The following is a 24315-nucleotide window of genomic DNA, read 5'->3' as shown; positions in this document are numbered from 1 at the left end:
CACAGGTTTAACCCCCACTACTTCCTGGTAACTAGTTGCAATACAAAGTTCTGAATTTAGTATTCCTAAACTATAAGTCCTTTTTGCTTGTGCTAAATATCTACTACATTTTAATTCAGTATACTGCCTGGGACAGGAAGCATTTAAGCAGTATTATAAAATCAGAAATGCAGTACCTGTATTATTTTAAGAATAAGGGATTTCTCTCAGTCAAGTATGATAGTAATCAAAACCCTAAATTATACTAGCTTTTCCCCAAAACGAATTTTTTCACTTTTTCTTTTTTTTTTTTTTTTGAGAATCATTGATCTTCTTCACTCCCAGTAGTAAGTTAAACCTGTACATATACTTAGTATGTGCTATCTATGCTGCTACACACTTTCATAGAGTGGCGAAAAGAATTCAATGAATCTGAGTCTTCTCTAGGCAAGGCAAAGGTGATTTCTGACTTATAACAAGCAAACTGAAACAGACCAAATTTCTCATGCATTTTGCTTCATGACAAATCTGTTAAAGCATGGTGATTTCTGTTTTGCTTTTTTACTTTTTTGGGTGTCAGTCATCTGTTACCAATGTATTTTTTAACCATGTAAAATCCTAAATAATGACAAACAGGAATATCAGTACTGGTCCATTGATTTAAGAAATTAGGTAAATCAATATGTATCTAAATGGAAAGTACTAGAAATCAGGAACCTGACTGAAGAAGGCACTGTATATTTTCTGATCTTCTTTACCACTTAATATGGTTATCATGTAAAACTGTGGCAAGTGGCCCAATGCTCATAGACAGCTGACAACAAGTAATGGGGATGGAGTGAAGCAGATTGAAACATCATTGTTCAGCTTTCAGAATATTAACATTAATATTTCAAAGTACCGAAAACCCTCTTCTAAAACAGTTTTTTTACATTATCAGGAGGATGTTCCATTTAGTAATTTAAATTTGATTTGATTTTCATCACTGCATATATAAGGCAATTTTAAATTAAGCCCACGTCAACCCAGGAAAATTTGCAGTCCTGTGACAGAAAGGAGCCTTGTGCCAGAAAATCAAATCCCTAATCTTTCTCCCATTCCTGCTCAATCACTAGTCTTTAACTTTCATCATTCATCCCTCTCAAGACCTGTGGTATTTCAAAGGATATAACAGCCTCTTAATGCAGCTTAAAAAAAAAAAGTGCAGCATGTGAGAGGAATAGTGGGAGAAATGAAATTTTATTTTCTCATTATCACTGGCTCAAGAGTTAAAGGTTCAGTTATCCTTAATTAAAAAGTATCAGGTACATAGAGAAAAAGCAGTGTGTGTGTGTGTGTGTGTGTGTGTGTGTGTGTGTGTGTGTGAATTATGAGTAACCTGCTAGCCTCACCATTCAAAGGTTTGGTTATCTTTAATTTAAAAGTATCAGGTACATAGAGAAAAACCAGTGTGTGTATGTGTATATGTGTGTGTGTGTGTGTGTGTGTGTGTATGTATTATGAGTAACCTGCTAGCCTCACCATTCAAAGGTTTGGTTATCTTTAATGTAAAAGAATCAGGTAAATAGAGAAAAAGCAGTGTGAGTTTATGAGTATTATGAGTAACCCGCTAGCCTCATCATTCAGGGGTAACATGCTGTGTGTGTGTGTATATATGTGTGTGTATTATGAGTAACCTGCTACCCTCATCATTCAGAGGCAACATGCTCTGTGTATATGTGTGTGTGTGTGTGTGTGTGTATTATGAGTAACCTGCTAGCCTCATCATTTAAGGGCAACACGCTGTGTGTGTGTGTGTGTGTCTGTGTGTGTGTATTATAGTAACCTGCTAGCCTCATCATTCAGAGACAACACGCTGTGTGTGTGTGTGTGTATTATAGTAACCTGCTAGCCTCATCATTCAGAGACAACACGCTGTGTGTGTGTGTGTGTGTGTGTATTATAGTAACCTGCTAGCCTCATCATTCAGAGACAACACGCTGTGTGTGTGTGTGTGTGTATTATAGTAACCTGCTAGCCTCATCATTCAGAGACAACACGCTGTGTGTGTGTGTGTGTGTGTGTGTGTGTGTATTATAGTAACCTGCTAGCCTCATCATTCAGAGACAACACGCTGTGTGTGTGTGTGTGTGTGTGTGTGTGTGTGTGTGTATTATAGTAACCTGCTAGCCTCATCATTCAGAGACAACACGCTGTGTACCCACATGGCAAGTTTACTTTTTCTAGCTACCTGCAGTCAATAAAATATACAACTGACATTTTTTAACCTTAAAAGAATCATTCTTACGTTTAGCACCCACTGGAACCCAAAAGAAACTGACCAATGAATCACTCAAATTCCAGGCCTCATAATCAGAGAAAGGAATCCACTGTACCAAGGGAGAAAAAAATAGATTGTAGTTATTTTTTAAAATAATTAAAGGAATAATAGGAAATGTATCTAAATTCACCAGAAAACAAAAATACTGAACAAATGTACATTACTTTTGCTGTTACCTTAAGTTTTCTAATTTTCTATATTTAAAAAAGCATCTATTCCTTAACTGACACTTACAACTTCCTTTTAGTTATTCTTTCTGCATTTATCAGCCCTTAGAAATCATAAATCATTACAAACAAAACATGTTACTTTTAAACATAAGTACCTGTCACTTAAGCTAAAGAAGTAGATGCAAATAAGAATAAATGTTTCAAGCCATTCATTTATCTTTAGGAAGTGATTTTTGCCAACATATAAGACTGTAACATTTACTTTTACCTTACTGTTACCAGTTAACAGAGCGGTGCTCAAGGATGATAACTGCTTCTTACAAAACATGATTTTACCACTGTGAAACTATTAGACTCTCTGGCTGTGATTCGCTTTCCATTTAGTCACAGTGTATAGGCTGATCAAACAAGAGTGGCTGTACTCTTCCTGCAGTCATAATTAATGGAAAGTAAGATGAAGCCACATTCATTAAAACCTTCCTCGGATTTTCAAATAGAATACTGGGAAAAATAATCTGAGAATGACCATACAGTACATACATATTTTGACCAATACTTGGATGATACCAGCAGTTCCTTTCTCAGGTTAAGCAAACAGCATGACCTAGGAAAAGTCATGGTATTTTCAGCTCTATTATGTTTGCAGGTTGATTCCACGCTTCAAAATTTTCAAAGTTAACAACTGTGCTTTCACATACCCTACATTTATTTTAAAATAGAAGTGTTACATGTGCCATGATTTAGAGTCTAAATGTTAGCTACAAGAAGAGGAATAGAGTAATCTTAATTTCATACAGAAAATGTATTTCTTTAAAATACTGAGTTATTTAAAAACCATTCTCTCTTAGTATATGTTTAGAATAGAGAATTTTAGAAAATTATTTACTGAAGTTTTTTTTTTTTTCTCTACTACCATGATCTCCCTGGACTGTAAGCAAATTTATTTTCATTGATCACTAAAATGGAAACATTCTCCTCCAGCCTCTATGACGAACACTGGACCTAGAATTTCCTCTGAGGTCTTCACACAGGGAGCAACAGTTAACGAAACTGCCGGCCTGTATATCCCCATTCCCCAATCTTTTGCTAATTGTTCAAATATAATTATGTATTTTAAGTGATAAAAATTTCTAATCTTGACAGTGATCTTTTAGTTTAAGAATATCTACCATAGTAGAAAAATCTGCATGTGTAAAGTAATAAAATTTCAGTCATATTCCATTACTCTAAAAAGCACTTTGTAGTCATTTTTTCCGTACCATAATTGAGAGCTTATTTGCCAAAAATCTAATGGATTTTTAAAATTCATATTAAATCATCCTGGCAAGAACTAGCAGATTTTTGAACAGGGGTGTTTAGACACTTTCTTTCAAAAGATGATGCAAAACTCTGCAAACAGATTGTAAAGGTAACACTAAGATTTACACAGCACACCTTGCTGTATTAGAGATTAAAAGATTAAACCTGTTGGGTTAGGCAATAAGAAACACAATGATCAAATTGTCTAATAAAAATTGCATGCCAAAATACTAAACTGCCAGAAGAAAACTACCAGGAGAAGGGTAAAGATTTAAGTCTTCTCAAGCAAGCATAATTAAAACCTATATCCAATGAGACAAACATTTTAGAAAATGCCTCAGACAAGTTTTGAAATGGCAATGCAAAGTATACCTTTGACTTCCAGGTACATGGGCTTTTATTAACAAAGAACTGGCCAGGTGCAGTGGCTCACACCTGTAATCTCAGCACTTTGGGAGGCCAAGGCAGGCGGATCACCTGAGGTCAGAAGTTCAAGACCAGCCTGGCCAACATGGTGAAACCCCATCTCTACTAAAAATACAAAAATTAGCAGGGCATGGTAGTGGGCACCTGTAATCCCAGCTATTAGAGAGGCTGAGGCAGGAGAGTCACTTGAACCTGGGGGGCAGAAGTTGCAGTGAGTCAAGATCGCGCCATTGCACTCCAGCCTGAGTGACAAGAGTGAAACTCCATCTCAAAAAAAAAAAAGGAACTGCAGTATGGATAAATATATTGCATGGTAAATTTTTCTAGGCAAATAATTTCCTTCACAAATATGTGTTTTTCATAACAGCATTAAACAATCAAGCAAAAAAAAAAAAAAAAAAACTTAATTGACTTAACCTAATTAGACTGTTCCTGACATTTTTAAAATGTTTACATAAATGACCATAAACTATAAATCTAAACAGAATTAGAATCTTCTAATAATGATGCTATTTTCACATTTTCCATTTCTAATTTTCATTACTCAGATATCTTTGATATATTCTGGCAAAATGACACTTGCATGACTCACTTAAGTATACTGATAGTTTTATTTTATGCTAGGGTTGTAAAGGAACTATTTTTGCAATAATAAATGTTAATAAACAGTATATAAAATATTTACTTCAAATCTACAGAATAAAAAATGTGAAGTACAGCAGTAAGTACTGACAAGGACTTATAGAGAACTTCATGCATCATGACTTAAGGACTTCTTTTTTGCAATGTACAACTGTACGTTACTGTTCTTTTTTTGTTTTGCTTTCTACTTAGGCTTTCTAAGGAATATATTTTTAAAAAAACAAATTCTCACAGAATCATAAAGATACTACATTGATGGTGTCATGATATCACTTCTCTACAAGTGTTAATTCTTAAAATTCTGTGGAACAGTTCAAAGGGGTCTCTTCATACTACATTAGGAATTGAAACTATTGTTTCACTCTAATAACTAGAATCAACTGGTTGGTTTTAAATCAAGAGTTCTTGTAGAAGGAGTTAGGCATTTGCACAGTTGTAAAAGCTACTTGCAAACCTTGCTCACATTAAAGAGTATCTTATCAGGTTTGGTTTGTTTGTTTTTTAAGCGACAAGATCTTGCTATATTGCCCAGGCTTCTAGCCACAAGCAATCCTCCAGGTTCAGGCAGCCAAAATGCTAGGATTATAGGCATGAGCCACCACACCTGGCTGGTGTTTCTATTAAAAGGAAAACCAAAAGTTAAAGAAGAATTATTAATACAAACAGTTTAATAAATAAAAATGCTGACATACCCAACTTCTAATAAGAGTGAACTCCCTCCAAAAAAGTTTTGGCAGTTTCTCAGTTACTGCCTATTTAATAGGCAGTAATACTTACATAATAAATAATACCATTTCTTTTTATAAGACACCAGTGAATACACAGCTTTCATAGGAAGCATAGCTTTACCAGTGAATACATAGTTTTCACAGTAAACAGCTATGCATAAAAAATAATTTCATAAAGGTAACTACAAATGCTAAAATTACAATTAAGCCAGATAATCATTAAGCATGTTAAGTTTACTACCGAAGACGGCAGCATACCTCTTGAGGCTCAGATGTATTCCTAAACCCAGGGAATTGGTAAAAATTAAAATTAAAAAAAAGACTAGGTCATCTACACTATTCTGTTACAGAATGGTTCCCAACAGTATGTGACTTAATTTTAACTCATCCAGTTTAAAATATTCTTGGTAGTAGCAGATTCCTATTGCTTAGAAGCCTATTCACAAACTAGTTGTTATTGATATAATACTGCAGCTAATTGTACCTTCTAGATTTGGGAAACCAGGCTGCTCTGCACCAATTCTGTAAACCTAATTAGATAATGTAAAGTTAATTTTTTCCTCAAGTTTCAGCGTACCAGTTCTTGTATGCAGTGAAGTGAATCAGGTCTCCCTGTCGACATGTTTAAATGCTTCTTGGGAGTAATGCTTGAAAATGCTACAAAGGCTGGGGAGCCCAGAAGGGAATTTATAATGGTGCAGAAATGAGAACATTTCTCATCTGGAAATATTCAGGATTCTTAGCAAATGAAGCAACTGAAAGTTAGCTCTTCCCTCTCCAAAAAGATGTAGACTCTGGGTGACTGCAGTTCAAGTTGTCTCAGTGTTGCTTTCAGGATCACAGGGCTGAACCAGAATTTAATGATAAACCTCATTTTTAAAAACTAAGAATATTGAAATGCTGAGCATACGTTTTCTCTATGCTGAGAATAGCACAGTTTTGTTGTTCTGTTTTTTTAATACACTTCAGTCAAGTTAATGTACTAAAAACTAAAAATTGTCTAATGTTCTCAGAATAAAATATATTTTCCAATTTTAAATATTAAATTATTTTTCTAGTCACAGCTTTTCAAATCACTGGATTTTAGACTTGAGTAAAAAAATGACTAATAAGTGTTGCAGTATCTAGCTTATATAGTATTATATAGGATCTCAACTAAAATATATATACATAGGTGTCTGCACACACACACACAGAGTTGTGGGTAGGGAGAGGTGGAAAGGGACATAAAGTTACAGTAGTCCAGATATAACCAAAAATGGGTTAAGTTCCTCTTCGATAGTTACAGCTCTCTAATAAAATTTTTTCTCTATTTGTATTTTTCCCATAGTGAAGATGACTCTTCATGACCTGAACTTCTTTATCATCTGAACCAGTTTTCCTGGGCCACAATATTTACTGAGATGCCAATGATGATGATGCTGTGGTCCCTCTCTAGAACAAAGTAATACTGGTTAGCTTAGCAGGCAGGTAACACTTCCACAGCCACTTGTTTCAGCTTTCATTCTAGTCAGTTCTCAAATATTGTAACATTCGAATTTGTTGATGGCCCTGCCCTTAAAGAAATTACTTTTGCTCTCGGTTAGGCAATATTGTCTAAGTCATTTTACTTCTGTCTATGTCTTCTTTCATCTCTCCCCACCAACCCCCTAGAGCCTAAAAGAAGGCATTTTCCATGTTTCTTTCTTAATACACACATTTTTCTCCTCCATCCACACAGGCTCCTTTAACTTACCAATCTGCTCCCTGAGCTTCAGACACCACCCTCTGGCCAATGAAATGCATCCACTTCTGATTCCATGCTGCGCTCCATGTACCTGGTTAGACACCTTCGCTCAACTGACCTGTAGTCTATAAAATACTATATGCCAAACCAAACCAAATTTTTCATTTTGCAGCCACCAAATCTATATAACCTCTAGACTGGCACTCCTCAAAAGCATGATCCCTAGACAAGCAGCAGCAGCATCAGCATCCCTGGAGAACTAGTTAGAAATGCAAATTACCTGCTCTATCCTAAATCTACTCACTCAGAAATTCTGGGCATGGGGCCAAGTTATCCGTTTTCTCACACCCTCTAGGTGATTCTGAAGCCTACAGAAGTTTGAGAGCCAGTGCTTCGGACAGCTGTATTCCTTCTAAAGACATCAACATCCTTTCCTTTACCATCAAGAATGATTCCTCCTCCCACTGGGCAATTCTATTATACTTCCATAATCTCTTCCCCTGTATTCAGTTTCTAGGTCCTTCTCCTTAGTTTAGGCTTCATTATATCCTTCAGACATAATTCTTTCCTCACTGAAATCTAGCTTTCACTGTTTCCAGATTATTCCTTATAGCCCAGCTCTGACCATTCCAAGTCTTTCATGGCTCAGATTCTATTTATCTTTCTAGGGTCCTCTCTTCTATTCCACCCCTCTCCAACCCAATTTTCCAGCCATGTTGTCCCCAGGATTGGTCACAGTCATTTATGCTGTTGCACACAGTCTCCTCTGTCCTCGTCTCTCCAGCATGTCTTTTTATAAGACAAGCTCTCTGACTCATCCAGCCCCATACACTAGATGCTCCTTTCTCTGCGATCCCACAGCACCCAGTGGACTGAACTAATACAGTTTTTGTCTTACTCACCGCAATTGTTTCCTTGTGCATCTGGCCCGCAAACTGTGGCCAAAAAGGACTATTATTCATTTTATTTATCTAGGAACATACATTTTAAGCAAGACACCCATATAATTTACCATCCAACCCAGGATATTTCTGAGAGTGAAAGGATAACAATGGCTAATGGGCAGCAAATGTAAACTAAAACAAATAATCACCCTAATAACAGACCACAGGAGCCACACACGCCCATCATCTGAGTCCTGACTACATCTTCAAGCTCATCCAGCACTGTACTCCCTCCAAATTCAACAAACTCCAGCCATACTGGCTTCAAACACTCCAGTCTCATTCCATCCTCAGGAATTTTGCACTTCTGTTCCCTCTGCCTGGAATGCTCTTCCCCCAGATTTGCATGATAGTCTTACACTTACTCCTGAAGTCTCTGCTCTGGCCATCGCCTTCCCTGATGTTCCCTGAGTGGTCCCCTCCACCCCATTCTCTCTTTTTTTATTATTATTATTATTTTTTTTTTTTTACTTTTTTTTTTTTTTTTTGAGATGGAGTCTTGCTCTGTTGCCCACGCGGGAATGCAGTGGCGCGAGCTCCACTTACTGCAACCCCTGCCTCCTGGCTTCAAGCAATTCTCCTGCCTCAGCCTCCTGAGTAGCTGAGATTACAGGCGCATGCTACCATGTCTGGCTAATTTTTGTATTTTTAGTAGAGACAGGGTTTCACCATGTTGGCCAGGCTGGTCTCAAACTCCTGACCTCAAGTGATTCGCCTGCCTAGGCCTCCCAAAGTGCTGGGATTACAAGCATGAACCACCGCCTCCCATTCTCTTTCATATTACCAAGTACAGATGCTCCTCGACTTACCGGGGTTACACCCTGCAACAAACCCATTGTAAACTTGAAGAATCATAAGACATCTTAAGTCCAGATGTGCTCAGACTTATGACAGAGTTACACACCGATAAACCCATTGAAAAGTCAAAAACTATAAGCTGAATCATGGTAAGTCAGGGACCATCTACATTGTCTTCAGTGTTTATCTGAAATTACCCTGCTAGCATCTATATATCCACTTTTCAATGAAGTCCATATGTGTACTTGTCTGTGTTGTTAAAAACTGTAGTGCAACATCAGAAAGCACAGCTCTGAAGTTAGAACACCTAAGATTGAATCCTGGCTCTACAATTAATTAAGTGAATAACCTTGGACAAAGAGTTCACCTCTCTATACTACGACAGCCTCATCTATAAAGCGGGGATTCCCTCAGACTTGCAATAGAGGGTGGTTGTTACAAATAAACGACCAAATACATGTAGAATATTTATTAGGCCCAAAGTAAGGATTCAATATATGTAAACTATTATTGTTGCTGTTATTACTGAAATCCTTAATTTAGCTACTTTTCAGATTGTACATTCATTCTTCAGGAATGAGAATTGAAATTCAAAATATGAACAAAGACAATTATCTAGTTTGAAGCTGAATAATCACAATCATTTTCCTGCATTCAATAGCTACTCAAATCTTGCTGACCAACTTTTTTAATAACTCAAGTTAGAAATTCCACATATTCTGTTTACAGATGGCTCAAGCTCAGAATTTTGCTTTTCATTCATGATGAATTATTTTTCTCTCTTCCTCTTTCTCCAATTTACTATCGTCTGATCTAACACAGTTTATACAGAAACCCAAATCATATCTCACACGTTATCTCCCATTCCATGCAACCAGCCTAAGTCACAAAATAGACTGCTGTTCAACAGTTTTCATTCTCTCTTTACTAATAATTGTGCACTCCCCAAAAGGCCATTTTAAGGCTTCTCCACCTACTGGTTTGACTGCTGACGAAATATATCCTTGTGACAGTTCTTATATTATTTCTTTACATTGCTACTGGATTAAGGAATAGCTCTCCCCACCCCCAACTAGATTGTGAGAGCAGGAACTCCCACTTCGGGTGTTCTCAGTATTCCTCATGAGGTCTTAGGGAGGGGAGGATGGGGAAGGGGGCAGGGGCAAGCAGATGGTAACAGGACTGATGCCTGACCTCACATAGACCACTGGATGGGAAACATTTCCACAGAAGTGATAAATACAGCAATTCTTAGGAATTCACCAAACATTTCCGAAATGTTCAGACCTATGTGGGAGACATAAATGGATGTACCTTACTTTAGTTTATTTTAGCATCTTTCCTGGTGCTAATTTTATAGAAGGCACATATCAAATGTTGAGGAAATACTCAATGAACAGGAAACATGAACCCTGCCTTCAAAGGGCACATGGTCAGTGGTTGGAAGCCTTGTTTGGTTTAGAGGACACTTTAGGAAACACGAAAGCTTCTGATTATCAACCTAGAAAAAAATGCAGATGTATGCAAAAGTTCGCATTAATTTCAGGAAGTCTATAAACCCCAGATTTCTCAGACTTGGTGATGTGAGATTTTTAATCATTATGTGTGGGGAGAGAAGGCGAATGGGAGATTGAAAACAGCAAAGAAAACAAAAACCAATCCTAAGGCGTGTAGCCTGGGAAACTGAGAGAACAGTGACCATTTAAGACACTACACTTTCACTAAGTGATAGCTCCATCCCTAATAGTATAAACAGAGCTTCCATTTGAAATACAATCTCATGTTCAAGGGCAGAATTTTTCAAGTTACAACTGATCATCACTGAGATAAAATGGCTTTGGTAAGATGGAACTTGACTGCCAGGGTAATCAATTCAGCCACTAGTCCTCATTTAAGCTATATTCCTTTCAAACCTGTTAGCTTGCCTATCACATAAACCTCTTGGCCTAGTAGTTCCTGAATTAGTCCTACTATGTACACCCTGAACCTAAGTGGCATTAATGACTTGACTAAAGTTGCATTTGCATATCCAGAGAGTCATTAGTTTACACACAGCTTCTCACCAGCACTGAATGTTTTAATGCAGGGGTCCCCAACCCCGGGTCATGAACAGGTACCTATCCATGGCCTGTTAGGAACCAGGCCGCACACCAGGAGGTGAGTAGCAGTCTGGCAAGTGAGCATTACCGCCTGAGCTCTGCCTCCTGTCGGATCAGTGGTGGTATTAGATTCTCACAGGAGCATAAACCCTATTGTGAACTGCATACAAGAGATCCAGGTTGCGCACTCCTTATGGGAATCTAATGCCTAATGATCTGAGGTGGCACCGTTTCATCACTAAACCATCCCCCACCCAACCCAATCCCCCCAGTCTGTGGAATAATTGTCTTCAACAAAACCGGTCCCTGGTGCTAAAAAGGTAGGGGACTACTGTTTTAATGGATCTGTCAACATTTCCTTTAAAAACCTTTATTTTCAGAGGCTTATGAGTCAACTGTAGACAGTCACTCAGGACTAAAACCTGGGATAAATCGTATTAGTCTGAGACGTATTATAATTTATTTAATTAAAGGAGCTTTCTGTGATTTGCAAGTCTAAACAGATAATCTTAATAAATGCTGTCCTTAAAATATCCAGAGGACAAAGACTTAAAAAAAAAGGCTTCCCATAATCATAATACAACACAAGAAAGTATACATTTCGCCTTGAGAACTTTCCATAATGGAACAAATAATCTATCATCCTAGGCCTCCTGACACCTTCGCTACCATATCCAATCGCCAAATCCTGATGCCTTTGCATCTTTAGGAGCTCTTGAATCAATTTATTTTTTTCTATCTCTACCACCACCCTGCCAATCTAAGCAAGGATTATGTCCCACCTGAATAATGACCACCCCCACCAGGACTCCTGCTACCTGTTCTATAGACAAATACGTACTTTCTGTAGGCAGCCTGAGTGCTCTTTTCAAAACACAAATCCACTCTCCCCTACTTAAAATCCTTCAATGGCTTCTCACTGCACTTAAGATCTCCTTAGCGTGGACTACGAGACCCACGCTTTCCTGAGTGGCATCATTCCACTTCTCATGCTCCATGTTCCAACAACATTAATCTCCTAGTTTCTCACTATTTCACCCATGCTACCTCCTGCCTTAGACCTTTGCACAATTGTTCCTTCTCAAGAATGCTGCCACCCACTTCCAGATTAACTACTTTTCTTGAAATGTTCAGATTTTGCCTCAAAAGTCAGAGTAGGCAGCTAGGCAGACATGAGCAGGGCAGGAAAGGCCCCTCACCACCAGGAATGTCAGGTGGCCAAAGGGTGATGGTCAGGCAGTTGTTAAACTGTCTCTCTGAAATAATAATTGGTCGCAGCCAACACCATGCAAAGGCAGTCTCCCAATAGACAGAAAACACCTAACGCTGGTTATCAGCAGGTTCCCGCTAAGATCTCAGGAGTTGGGCCAGTGGGCTTCAGCATGTGCACTAAGAGGCAAAATGGCGGCTTTTAACTCGTACTTGCCCTTCCTCTAGGAAGGCCCAAATGGTAAGGGAAAAATGCCTCAGGTGAGCATGAGTACAACTTCAGTGAACACACTGCATGCAGCCCCTCCCCGCTGCTGGCAGGCCACTGCCATGCAGACAGACCACCCCAAGGGAAGAATCACGGGAGAAGAAACGCAAACCCTGGAATCATGCCAATGCATAAGACCCCCAAGTCCAAGGTGAGAGGAGGTACTTGGATTTCTCAGGTCGCCCACATGGCCCTCTTCAAAGTGTACTTCCTTCCGTTCCTGCTCTAAAGCTTTGTAATACTCTCGCTCCTGCTCAAAAATTTGCCTCGGTCTCTCACGCTGCCTTATGCCCCTCCAATAAATTCTTTCCCACAAGGAGGTAAGAATCGAGTTACTTCAGACCTGTATGGATTTGCTACTGTTAACAGTCGTTTCTTCAAGTAAGGCTTTTATGACCAAATTCCTCCATTTTCTTGCCCCCTATGGTTTCACTATGAAAGCAGTAGCACAATTTTTATTTATATATTTATGGAGGTTTGATTGCTGTGTGGTTTTTACAAGATCCATGAGATTCAGGACAAGGAGTATTTCCTTAACAACTAGTACCATGCCTGGTACATAATAGGCACTCCAAAAATGTTCGAATAAATCAATATTTAAAATCACACAACAGAATATGATCGGTAAGGTAAGGTCATTTTTCACATCATTCACCTCAGAGAAAGGACAAGCGGCCGAGAGATGGGAAGGAAGTAAGAAACATGTTTCTTTTGTCTTGACTCCACAGGTGGACAGACCTAAAACAAGGAAATAGTGCAGATGAGGAAGGACCATCTCGAGTCGTCAAGGCTGTAACAGAATTTGGTGTCTTAAATATTCATAGTTCAAGACAAAAACTGGCAGAGGGTGAATGGAGCCACAAGTACAAGCTTGCTGGAGTAGAGGCAGAACCCACACCTGGTAAACTGGATCGTTCAGGCCATTTAAAGGGATCCAAAAAAGTCCATGTGTAGATCAGCATTAAAGAGAAGCAGAGATCTCACAATGGGTGGAATATTTGCAATAATCATCGAAGGAAAAGAACCACAAGGGGGAGGAGAAATTCAGGAGTCACAATCCTCCCTACAGGATTTGTCCTTCTAGCACTGTATCTTAAAAGTTCCTGGGTTAGTCTTTATTAAAGGAAGGTAATAATCCCTTATTTATGCTCTTATTTATAAGTTACACTTTAAATTGCTTGTATTACTATTTACCTGGGAAGCCAATAAAAGGGTCTTTCTTGCTCTTCTGATACCTAAGCATTCTTCTTAATGTTAACTATGTTAAGTCTTTAAAATCTACCTTTTGTCTTTGACGAATGATAGAAATTACACTGGATCCACTGAGAAACTTTATCAAGTACACTGAAACAAACAAAAAAATCAAGATATCACCACCTTCTTTATCATCACCATATAGTATTGAAATGGGCATTATGGCCCATCCTTTATTTGCACTAATAAAGTATTCCACGAGTTGGCAAGTGATGCTGATGTTCCGCCACCTCTTTAAAAGACTATCAGAAGGGCGGGACATTCTGAACCTAGCTAGTTTTGTCAGTTTCTCTACCAGAAAATAGGGGGTTAAACATTTCTAGCTACATGTAAAAAGCCATCTGATGACTTAAAACAAATATCTTCAACTGCAGTATTCAGTTATCCTTTGTCAGTAAGTCATATTGAGAGCAAAATCATAAAAAGATCACCATCACTCCATGAGCTGAGAAGCTTAAAACCGCAAACGTACTGAAAAGGAAAACTGATACTGTTTATTATCATCAATTTAGATGACTTAGATGGGAATCTATCCCAGATATTACAAAGGGATTCCACTGCTGTAGAGACTTCAAATACTAAAATTTACAGATTACATCTAATCTCATGATATAGGCAAAGAGCTGATAATGGGATCTCCTCCTAGGATTCTTACTCTTGAAAGGACACCACAAGCCTTTTCGCCCAACTTCTTGATGCTAACTTTCCAGAAGGAAAGTTAATAAACATGACATAGCCGCGATGCTGGTCACATTTACAAAAAGCACTTTACAACAGAGTGAGTGACTCGACTCCCCCGGCAGCCCCGCCGCCTCGGCGGTCGTGAGCCCCTCATACCCTCTCCTACCCCCACTGGCAGCCGGCCCAGTAGGCTGTCCCAGGCTCAGGGAGGAGGAAGCAGGGGGTGCAACGGTTCATCCGGGGGGAAGCAGGTCAGGGTTCCGGGCGAGGCCGGTGCGCGCCGCCCGCTGCCGGTCAGGGAAGCCGCAGTGGCCTCGATCCCTTCCCCGCGCTGCGCGGCTCCGGGTAACTAATGTTCCGAGGCGCCTGACTAAACCCTCCAAATCCAAGGGATGTCAGCGCTAACACTCGCGCCCTGGGCGGCAGACAAATGCGTCCCAGCGGAGCTGCCGCGAGCTCCGCGCCGCGGCTCCCCTCGGCGTCCGCCTGAGCGGCGGGGTGGCCGGGCGCCGACACAAGTTAGTTTTCCGGCCCGAGCAGCCCTGCCGCAGCCGGGAAAGAGGAACTGCTCCTTGTCCCCCGGACAGCGCCCGAGCGCTGCCAGAGCTGGGGCTTCCCCAGGTGCTGAGGGCGGGGGGCGGCCGGCGGGGCGGGGACGCCCCTCCGGCATCTCCGGCCAACCGCCCCTCCCTTGCCTGGGGACACGAGGGGGACCAGCGGTCCGGACGAGGCCTCGGCCGCGCATCGCACCCCAGCTCCCCGCCGCCGGAGTTGAGGGGGAGGCGCGCTCTCCGTAAGAGCCGGAGGCGGGGCGCCATCGCCCTCCCACTCCCGGGCGGGCGGGCCGGGGGAGCCCGGGGCTGCGAACACCCCCAAACGAGCGGTGGCGGCGGGAGGGGAGGCTGGACCGAGGGGCCTGGTCCATCGGACCAGCGGTGGCGACAGCGGCATCTCGCCTCCTTCAGGCCTGCACGCGCCACAGGCCGCAGCCTGGACCAACCCCGCATACACCGGCCGTGAGTGCTGTGGTCCCGGCTCCCAAGAGTGGGACGCCCGGCGGCCGCGGCCCCCGGGACCCGGCTCTTCCCCAGCTCCGCCCGCAGTCCCGGCATGGAGAGCGGCCGCCCGAGCCGCTACCGCCGCAGCGCGGGTGTCGGCGGCGGAGCCCGGGGCGGGGAAGAGCGGAGGAAGGGGCGGCGAGGGGGCGGGCCGGCGGCGGACAGGGGGTCGGGGTGCGCGGGGCTCGGCACCCCTTCGGCCCGCGCTGCTCCAGCACCACCTGCGGAGCTGCGGTGCCCACGCCGTGCCGCGACCCCGCCGCCCCCTGCTCCCTCCACACGCGGGCAAACAAAACAAGTTGCCGGTCGCTGCCGCCGGAGGGGGCCGGGCGGGTCACTCACCCTCATCCTGCTCAGCGGGCTTGGGTCGTCCGGCCGCGGGGTCAGGGAAGACCAGAGGACCACTAGCCCCAGGAAGCTTCCCACCACCAGCAAACTGCGTAAGATGAACCCAATCTTCAGCCTCATCTTCCTCCGGCGGCGAGAGACTCACAGCCCGGCGCAGCCGCCGCCACCGCTCTCCCCTCCCTCCTTCCCCCTCCTCCGGCTCTCCTCCTCCTCCTCCTCTTTCCCCCACCCCTACCGCTACCGCTGCCGCCCTCTCCGCTGCCTGCCCTTTCCAGCTCCAGATCCGGAACTCCCCTCGGCTATACCTTTCCCCGGGCTCTTTCCTTCGCCCCTCCCCGCGGCCCCCTCCCCTCCGGCGGCCACCGCAGAGCTCCGGCTGACCCGTGTGCCTCGCTCTTCCAGGCTGCCTTCCTGTCTACCTGCCCCTTTCCAGATCCGCAGTCCCCTGCTCTCCACGCGAGCCCCCTTCACAGTCCCCTGCTACCTTGCAAGTAACTTGCACTTTCCCCAGGTCTGGTCCTTAGCCTTTGCCCTACAGCTCAGCTCCTTAAAGCTTTCAGATCCCCAAACTTTTATTGTAATTATGGACCATAACTCCGTCCTTAACGCCTGTGCCCCCCGGGATCCCCTGGCCCACCGCCCCCTCCGTTGGACCTGGGGTCGCTCTTCTCTGCACCTCTCCCTTAGACCCACTTCCCTGAGCGCCCTGACGAGAGGCTTTCAGGAAGCCAACCAGGAAGTAGGACTACCGCTGCTGCTGCAGCAGCTCCACGTGGCTGATTTATAGCTGAAGGCTTTTTTTTTTTTTTTTTCCTTTTTTATTGATTGTTCTTGCTTTTTCACACGGCTCCTTAAGGTGGTGAATTTGTAACCGAAAGGCCCAGGTGAGATGTGCAAATATCACTGAATTGGAGGAGCTCACTTGGAAAGCTGGTATTTCTTTCTCTTGAGCTAATGAAAAGAAAGGCTGTCGTGTTACGCCAAAAGCAATACCAACCTTGTTCACGGGCTGGTAAGTTTCAAATCCAAGGACCATGCATTTCAGCTCCACCCTCATTGCCTCCCTCAGACCTGATTTTTGCCACTTGATTTCTGCTTTTCAAACGCCTTTTCTGCCTGTGTTACCTAAATTACACAGGAAAGGATATTGGCAAATGTTTGGCCAAATGCCCCACCCTGAGGAAATAATTTTTCTGCCCATATCTCCCAATAAAGATGTCTATACCTTTATATCAGAGTGTATGTAATTACATTATCAGTGTACTATACCCTAAACTGCTAATTTAAATCGAACAAAACGTTTTAAGATTTTATCGTAAGTTTTTTTGTTTTTTTGATTTTTTGTTTGTTTGTTTGTTTGTTTGTTTTGGGGGAGATAGAGTCTCTCGCTCTGTTGCCCAGGCCGGAGTAGAGTGCAGTGGCACGATCTCGGCTCACTGCAACCTCCACCTCCTGGGTTCAAGCAATTCTCCTGCCTCAGCCTCCCGAGTAGCTGGGACTACAGGTGCACACCGCCATGCCCGGCTAATTTTTTTTTTTTTGTATTTTAGTAGAGACGAGGTTTCACGGTGTTGCCCAGGCTGGTCTCGAACTCCTGAGCTCAGGCATTCCGCCTGTCTCGGCCTCCCAAAGTGCTAGGATTACAGGTGTGAGCCACTGCACCCAGGCTATCCTAAGTTTTAAGATGGTGAAAGCTGATTCTTTTTTCTCATACTGTCTCATATCTGCAAGTTTTTTGCTTTAAAACAAAACCCAGTTATTTCAGTCATCAAGATAGATAAAGAATTGTACCAAACTACCTTCATGTGCTTTTTGGCTTGGCTTACAATGGCTAGTATATCGGGGGGTTCTGTAGATGCCACAATTTAAGAATTTCCACACAATATCTGAAGTGATATCCTCATGAACAGCATGGTTCCAGAAATGCAGAACGGACTGTAGTTAGGTGTATTATTGGTTGGCTGAATGATTGTACATCGTATTGTGGAAAAGTCCACTATATAGAGTACCTGGTAGAGGGACTGTCAAGTTTAAAACACAAATCACTGCTTGACTTAGCATTTGTATCAGCCCCTTAGGTTAAAACCAGTTGTTTTGAGTAAAAGATGAGAGATTTCGCCTAAGACCACTTTTTTGTGTGTGACAGATCTAGAGTGTGTAATTCATGAAGTATGAATCTGCTGGGTAATGTGATATGAAAAGCGAATGAACCATTTCTTGGTGATGATTCAGGTCAGCGTTGGGACCCAGGAATCTCCTGTTAATCAGTACCCTGGTGATTTTTGACCCAGGTAATCTGGGTACCACCTTTGGAGAAACACTGAAAGGAAGCAAGGTGGGGGGCTTGGGAAAAGTCTTATATAGATAACTTTGGAAAGCAGGAATAGGCTCATTTATGGACTCAACTTGAACTGTTCAGAAGTGAGGTGGACTCCTTTTCTTTTTTATTTAATTTTTGAGTCGGGGTCTTGCTCTATCACCCAGACTGGAGTGCAGTGGCACATCCATAGCTCACTGCAGTCTGGAACTCCTGGGCTCAAGTGATCTTCCCACCTCAACCTCCCAGTAGCTAGGACTACAGGTGTGAGTCATCATGCCCAGCTAATTTTTTTTTTAATTTTTTGTAGACACAGGGTCTGTTGTCTGGTCCTGTTGTCAAGGCTCGTCTCAAACTCCCAGCCTCCAGCGATCCTCCCTTTTTGGCCTCCCAAGATGCTGGTATTACAAGCAGAGCCACTGTGGCCCACCTGGACTCCTTTTTATAGGAGACAGTTCCCTAGGCAGAGACTGGGCTTGAAACAGGTAACTTACAAGGCATCTTGTGATCATAAGAGAATAATTCCATTTGAAATCAGCAGCTGAAGTCCACGTGAATAATTAAATCTTTCACTTGTGTTATTTTCACAGGGGAGACAGTTTTGTATTCTTAAGAAGGCAGGAAGCTTTATTTTTACTGTTATGACCATAGCTGGGCAAGTATGCAAATGGAAAGTGATACCTATCGTCAAAGTATTGAGAATGGTTAGTCCTTTGAAGGTCCTAGCATTCTGAGAACATCCTGCCACCACTACCACCCCCTACCTTTAGTTTTACACATAGAGAACTTAAAATATGTGTGAAAGAGTATATAGTTATACAGTTGTATATTGATGAATAGATATATAGTTGTAAAAGTTTATGTTTCTCTGAGTCCTAATAACTTTTAAAAGAAACTGCAAGTAAATTAACACAGGAACAGAAAACGAAATACTGCATGTTCTCACTTACAAGTGGGAGCTAAATGATGAGAACACATGGACACATAGAGGGGAACAACACACACTGGGGCCTATTGAAGGGTGGAGGTTGGGAGGAGGGAGAGGATCAGGAAAAATAACTAATGTGAGTACTAGGCTTAATACCTGGGTGATGAAATAATCTGTACAAACCCCCATAACACAAGTTTACCTATGTACCAAACCTGCACATGTACCCCTGAACTTAAAAGTTTAAAAAAAGTGCAATATACCTTAAAACATATGCCCATTGCAGTATTTGCTGGGAGGCAGCCTTTGTAGGGTTGACAGAACTTGTTTAGAAAATGAGGAGCTACATTCAAAGCTTAGGTCAAGATAAATCACATGCCACTCTGAACCTAGGGCTTTTATCTGCCAAATAGTGATTACAATACTCAACCTCACAATGTTCTCAAAAGGAATAATTGAGGTCAAGTACATATACAAATATAAAGTACAATTAGTGTAATGGAACAAGCCTCAGGTGTGTGTGGCTATAATTCTTGTTTTATGAATGCTGCAGTTCCTGGGATAATAGTCACTAAGGAAGAGGATAGAGACTACAACTGAATGAGATGGACATAGAGATGGCCAAGAGAAGCATCGTCCTCTGCCAAGTCATGGGGTCATGTGTGGTGGATGGTGACATGGTGCCCTCAGCTCAGAGTCCAGCTGGGGGCTCAGAAGCAAGGTAACTGAAGGGAGAGAATTATTTGAGCACCTAGTGAGTGTAAGATGCTTCACATTTATTATTTCACCTAACCTCTACACAACCTGATGTGGATATTACTGCTCTCAAGCTGGGATTCAAAGCAGGTTTTTCCAACCTCAGAATTCTTGCCAGACTGACTGGCCTTCTGGGTCTGGAACATAAATGTTTTCAGGCAGTGTAATGTGCAAGAGGTCAGAGCCTAAAGCTTTGTTATTTTTTAATTTCTCCACCATGTCAACTCGGTTACAGGGAAGCCCACCAGAAGGAATTGTACCCATTTTGGGGCTACACTACCCCAATGCTATGCTGCAGCCAAGCTGAACTTCTAAGTTTCTAAATGTAACTCACTTACCTTCAGGCCTTTGTACAGGGAGTTCTTTTTGCCTGAAATACCTTCTGACGTCTTAACATTACGCTTAGATGTCAGTTACAAAAAGCTTTTTCTAGACTCTCTCATATTTCCCACTCCACACCCCTATATCTCTTCCCACCAATGTACTAGGGTAGGTATCCTGCTAGGTGCTTCCACTGCACCCTCTACTTCTTCCCTAATGATTACCACTATATTGTAATGGCTTAATTTCTTTTTCCTACACCCAGATAAAAATGTACATGAAGGTGGAGCCTTGTCTATCTAGTTCGTTATTGTTATTCGTGTCTGGTATGTGGAAAGGGCTCAGTGAGTATTTCTTGATGGAATGTTGAATGAATAATGGGATTGAAAATATAAAAGGCAGATGAAACTTAGAAGAGGGACCAAGTTTACTTCAATTGCTACTCCTCCTCACTGGGAGGTTTATCTTCCAAGGATAAAACTTTGGAGGTTTTATTAAATTAGAAAAGTGATTATTTTATACATGGTTATCGTCATCAACTGATAGGCTGTTGTTTCCCCCTTACTCAGCATCCTACTAAGGCTACTCAGAACCAAGAAGAAAGGGTAGTTTTAATTTAAGTTCATATTTTTGTATGTACAGAGATTTAAAAAATAACAGCTGCATTAAAATGGGAACATGTACCCGTAGGGAATTATTTGCAAACAAATTTAAATATTAATTATGTCTGGTTGCCAAGAACTCAGGTTAAATTAGTGTCAATGACCTCTAAATTACTAAATATCCTATCACCATTCTATAAGCCATTTAATCACCTCTTTTCAAAGAAGAAGAGCACCATTGGTAGTATCTTTAAAGGAAGATACATTTTATTGTTTAGAAAATAATTACTATTTAGATATCAAGGAGAACATAGTGTTTGTTAAAAATTTTTTAATTTTGTGTACTGTTCATTAGTTACCTCTTACTGCTTAACAAATTACTCCAGTTTAGCACTTACAAACAACAAACATTTATTTCACACAGTTTCTGAAGTCAGGAATCTAAGAGTGGCTTAACAAGGTAGTCTGGCTCAGGGTCTCTCATGAGGTTCTTGCCAGACTGTCATCTGGGACTACCATCATAACCATCTGGGCCTGGAGAATTTGCTGTCAAGTTCATCCACATGGCCAGCAAGCAGGCCTCAGTTCCTCACTGGCAGGCGGTGGGAGGCTTCAGTTCCTTGTCACCTAGGCTTCTCCATAGGCTACTCATGACAAGGCAAGCTGACTTACCCCCTTCATGAAAGATCTGAGGGAGAGAGAGCCCAAGAAAGAATCCACAGTCTTGTATAAGAAATACTCTGTATACTGCGTTCATCTGTAAAATGAAGGTGTTGGACCAAATGATCTTTAACATTCTTTCTAATACTGAAATTCTGAGATTTTCCTATGATGTTGATGTGTGATTGAGACTTAAATTTGTGCTTTCATGTGGAATACTATGAAGTAAAATCCTGCTTTTGTACTTTTTTTCTGACATGGGGTACTATTTCTATCATAAGCTTGAGATGGATAATTCCTGAGTTGTGATCATCTGGAATAAAGGACTGTTGTCAAGGGCTTCCATTTGACGAGGTTAAGGGTCTCCTACAGTGTTTTGAAAGCAAAACTACTTATTTAAAAGCCCTCGGATTTCACATCGTAGAACACTACCTCTTCATAATTTGGTACTGTTTTTGGACTCCCATAATTCAGAAGTGCTCTTCTGATCTAACCATTTATTTAAGAGGTGATTGAAACGGACTTTGTCTCTTACCACTCTTGTTTAAAACCTCTTCAACAACTTCCCATTGCTCTTAGATTTAAGCCCAGACTCCTCCATTTATTACAAAGCCTTTGTGAGCTTGACTCTGCTTACCTCTGCAGCCCCATGGCTGGTCAGTTATCCCCTCTTTTGCAACTTAAACTGTAGCCATGTTGATTTTCTCTCCATTTCTGAAATAGGCCAACTTCACTCTCACTTTTAGACCTTTGTGTGTGTTATTCTCTTGCTTAGAACGCTCTCCTCTGTAGTTCTTAACCAACCCCTCTCCCATGAACTCCCTGATAATCCTTTAGATTTCAATTTATACATCAGTTCTTTCAGAAACCTCTAATTGTCTTCAGCCTCTCACCCCACTGCTAGGTTAGAAGACCCTGCTTCATGCTTTCAAAGCACCCTGTTAAGTTCTCCCTCAGAACATATAGAACTCTATAATTGTTTATTCAGTTGTTACCTTCATTAGACCAAGTTTCTTTCTTTTTTTTTTTTTTTTTTTTTTTTTTTTTGAGATGGAGTCTTGCTCTGTTGCCAGGCTGGAGTGCAATGGTGCCATCTCAGCTCACTGCAACCTCTACCTCCCAGGTTCAAGCAGTTCTCCCGCCTCAGCCTCCCGAGTACCTGGGACTACAGGCGTGAGCCACCACGCCCAGCTGATTTTTGTATTTTTGGTAGAGATGGGGTTTCACCATGTTGGCCAGGATGGTCTCAATCTCTTGACCTCATGATCCGCCTGCCTCGGTCTCCCAAAGTCCTGGGATTACAGGTGTGAGCCACCGTGCCCAGCCTAGACCAAGTTCCTTAAGGGCAAGGACCATATTCAAATTTGGCATTGTGTCTCTAGATGTTGACCATGCTTGGCAAAGAAGAGATGCTCAGTATTAAGAGACTGAACGAGTGAAAATATATTTCCTGTGTTCACTGTTAAGCGTGGGGAAAAAGGAGTTGCATAAGCAAAAATATGAATTTAAAAGCCCTCAGATTTCACAGTGTGGAACACCACCTCTTCATAATTTGGTACTCTTTTTGGACTTCTGTAATTCAGCAGTCTTCTTCTGATTTAAGAAGCATTCTTTAATAGCTCTTGAAAGCTGATATCTAAATGATTTGCAGAAGCATTTTATAGGTAGATGGTTTTGCCTTTATTTTGGGTGTTGGGAAAGAAGGGTACAGTATTCTACATTTTACCTGACCAAAATGAGTACTGTAATTCCTAGATAATAAACTGATAGCTATTTGAAACTGCCTGTCGACTTACTGAAGGGAAAATGCATTGCCCAGAACCTCACATCTTTTATGTGGGAACCCAGTACCTACAAGACAAACTGGCCTGTCTCTGTTACTATTGAGAATCTCTTAGAGCATAACTTGTAAACAATGGGTGGAATGGAAAGGAACTCTGTCAGTGAAAGGGCTACAGAACTTGCCCTGCTGTATGCAAATTAAGAGATTTGGCTAGACTCAAATTTCTAATTTCCTTTCAAATGCTCAAATTTCTTAAAATTAAGGTATGAAATGCACTGAAGAACGACTCAGGTTCTCAGCAGTGTGGTTAGTTAAATGACCTGAAGTCTTCAACACTGGTATTTGTCAAGGTATTACTGTAAGTCCTCTTACAGTTGGTGCACATAAACCTCCGCATCAGCAAGCAGACTAGTTTCAGACAGTTATCAATTTGTTATCACATCCTTCCAGAGATCCTGCTTATCTAACTATGCCTAGAACCTGACATTCTTTATTGTGGGAACCTGTAAGACAAACTAGCCTCTCTCTTGTTAATACTGATTATCTCTTAGAGCATAACTTTGACACAACAGGAATGAAATAGAAAGAATCTATGTCAGTGAAAAGGCCAGATAACCCATGCTGCCATATGTAAAATGAGAGGTTTGGCTAAACTACATTGGGCATAGCTGGATAAGCAGAATCCCTGGAGATGTGTGAAGATGTGTGGACAGGAAAAAAAGTCAAGGAGAAGGGGACATTCCTGTGCTTGGCCATCTTCTGTTTTTTGATTAATTTTTATAAAATTGAAAATTAGTAATGGACTATGCCTACAAGCCTTTTTAGGCATTTGAGACAAGATAAACAGTTACACACAAATAAAGAACCTGAGGTTCAGACTACAGAGAGATTATGATGCGAGAGGTTTTCCCAAATGTTCCAGGAATTAAGAGGCTGGACAGGGACTACAGATCTGTTAATTTCAAAACTTTTACTTCCCAACTATGACATCTTGCTAAT

At 41.7% G+C, this 24315-nt stretch overlaps 1 protein-coding gene and 1 long non-coding RNA gene across 7 annotated transcripts in view; one reads left to right on the top strand and one right to left on the bottom strand.

The window, feature by feature from the left end:
• Window positions 1-16705, bottom strand: part of GALNT7 (polypeptide N-acetylgalactosaminyltransferase 7) — a 153255-nt gene extending 136550 nt beyond the window's left edge. For 2 of the 4 annotated variants that reach the window (XM_074040765.1, XM_074040764.1), the window contains exon 1: window positions 15944-16705. Coding sequence is in view for 2 of the 4 variants with exons in the window: in XM_005556311.5 (XP_005556368.2) it covers window positions 15944-16069 (126 nt within the window). In the remaining 2 variants the exon portion in view is untranslated. The remainder of the gene's footprint in view (window positions 1-15943) is intronic. The other 2 variants (XM_005556311.5, XM_005556310.5) reach the window with 1 other exon arrangement.
• Window positions 16706-16743: 38 nt separating this feature from the next.
• Window positions 16744-21782, top strand: LOC141410358 (uncharacterized). Of its 3 annotated transcripts, XR_012435219.1 has the most exons (5): window positions 16745-16961; window positions 18182-18240; window positions 18577-18751; window positions 18857-18970; window positions 19748-21782. It is a non-coding gene; the product is annotated as an uncharacterized lncRNA (long non-coding RNA). The 3 variants fall into 3 exon arrangements; XR_012435218.1 differs by lacking the exon at window positions 18182-18240 and having other exon boundaries at window positions 16744-16961; window positions 19748-20557; XR_012435217.1 differs by lacking the exons at window positions 18182-18240; window positions 18857-18970 and having other exon boundaries at window positions 16744-16961.
• The last annotated feature ends 2533 nt before the right edge of the window (window positions 21783-24315 follow it).

The sequence above is a fragment of the Macaca fascicularis genome, chromosome 5, assembly GCF_037993035.2.
Source record: "Macaca fascicularis isolate 582-1 chromosome 5, T2T-MFA8v1.1".
Classification (NCBI taxonomy): domain Eukaryota; kingdom Metazoa; phylum Chordata; class Mammalia; order Primates; family Cercopithecidae; genus Macaca; species Macaca fascicularis.
The sequence above is the reverse complement of the archived record's forward strand: the minus strand, read 5'-3'. Positions and strand labels throughout refer to the sequence as shown.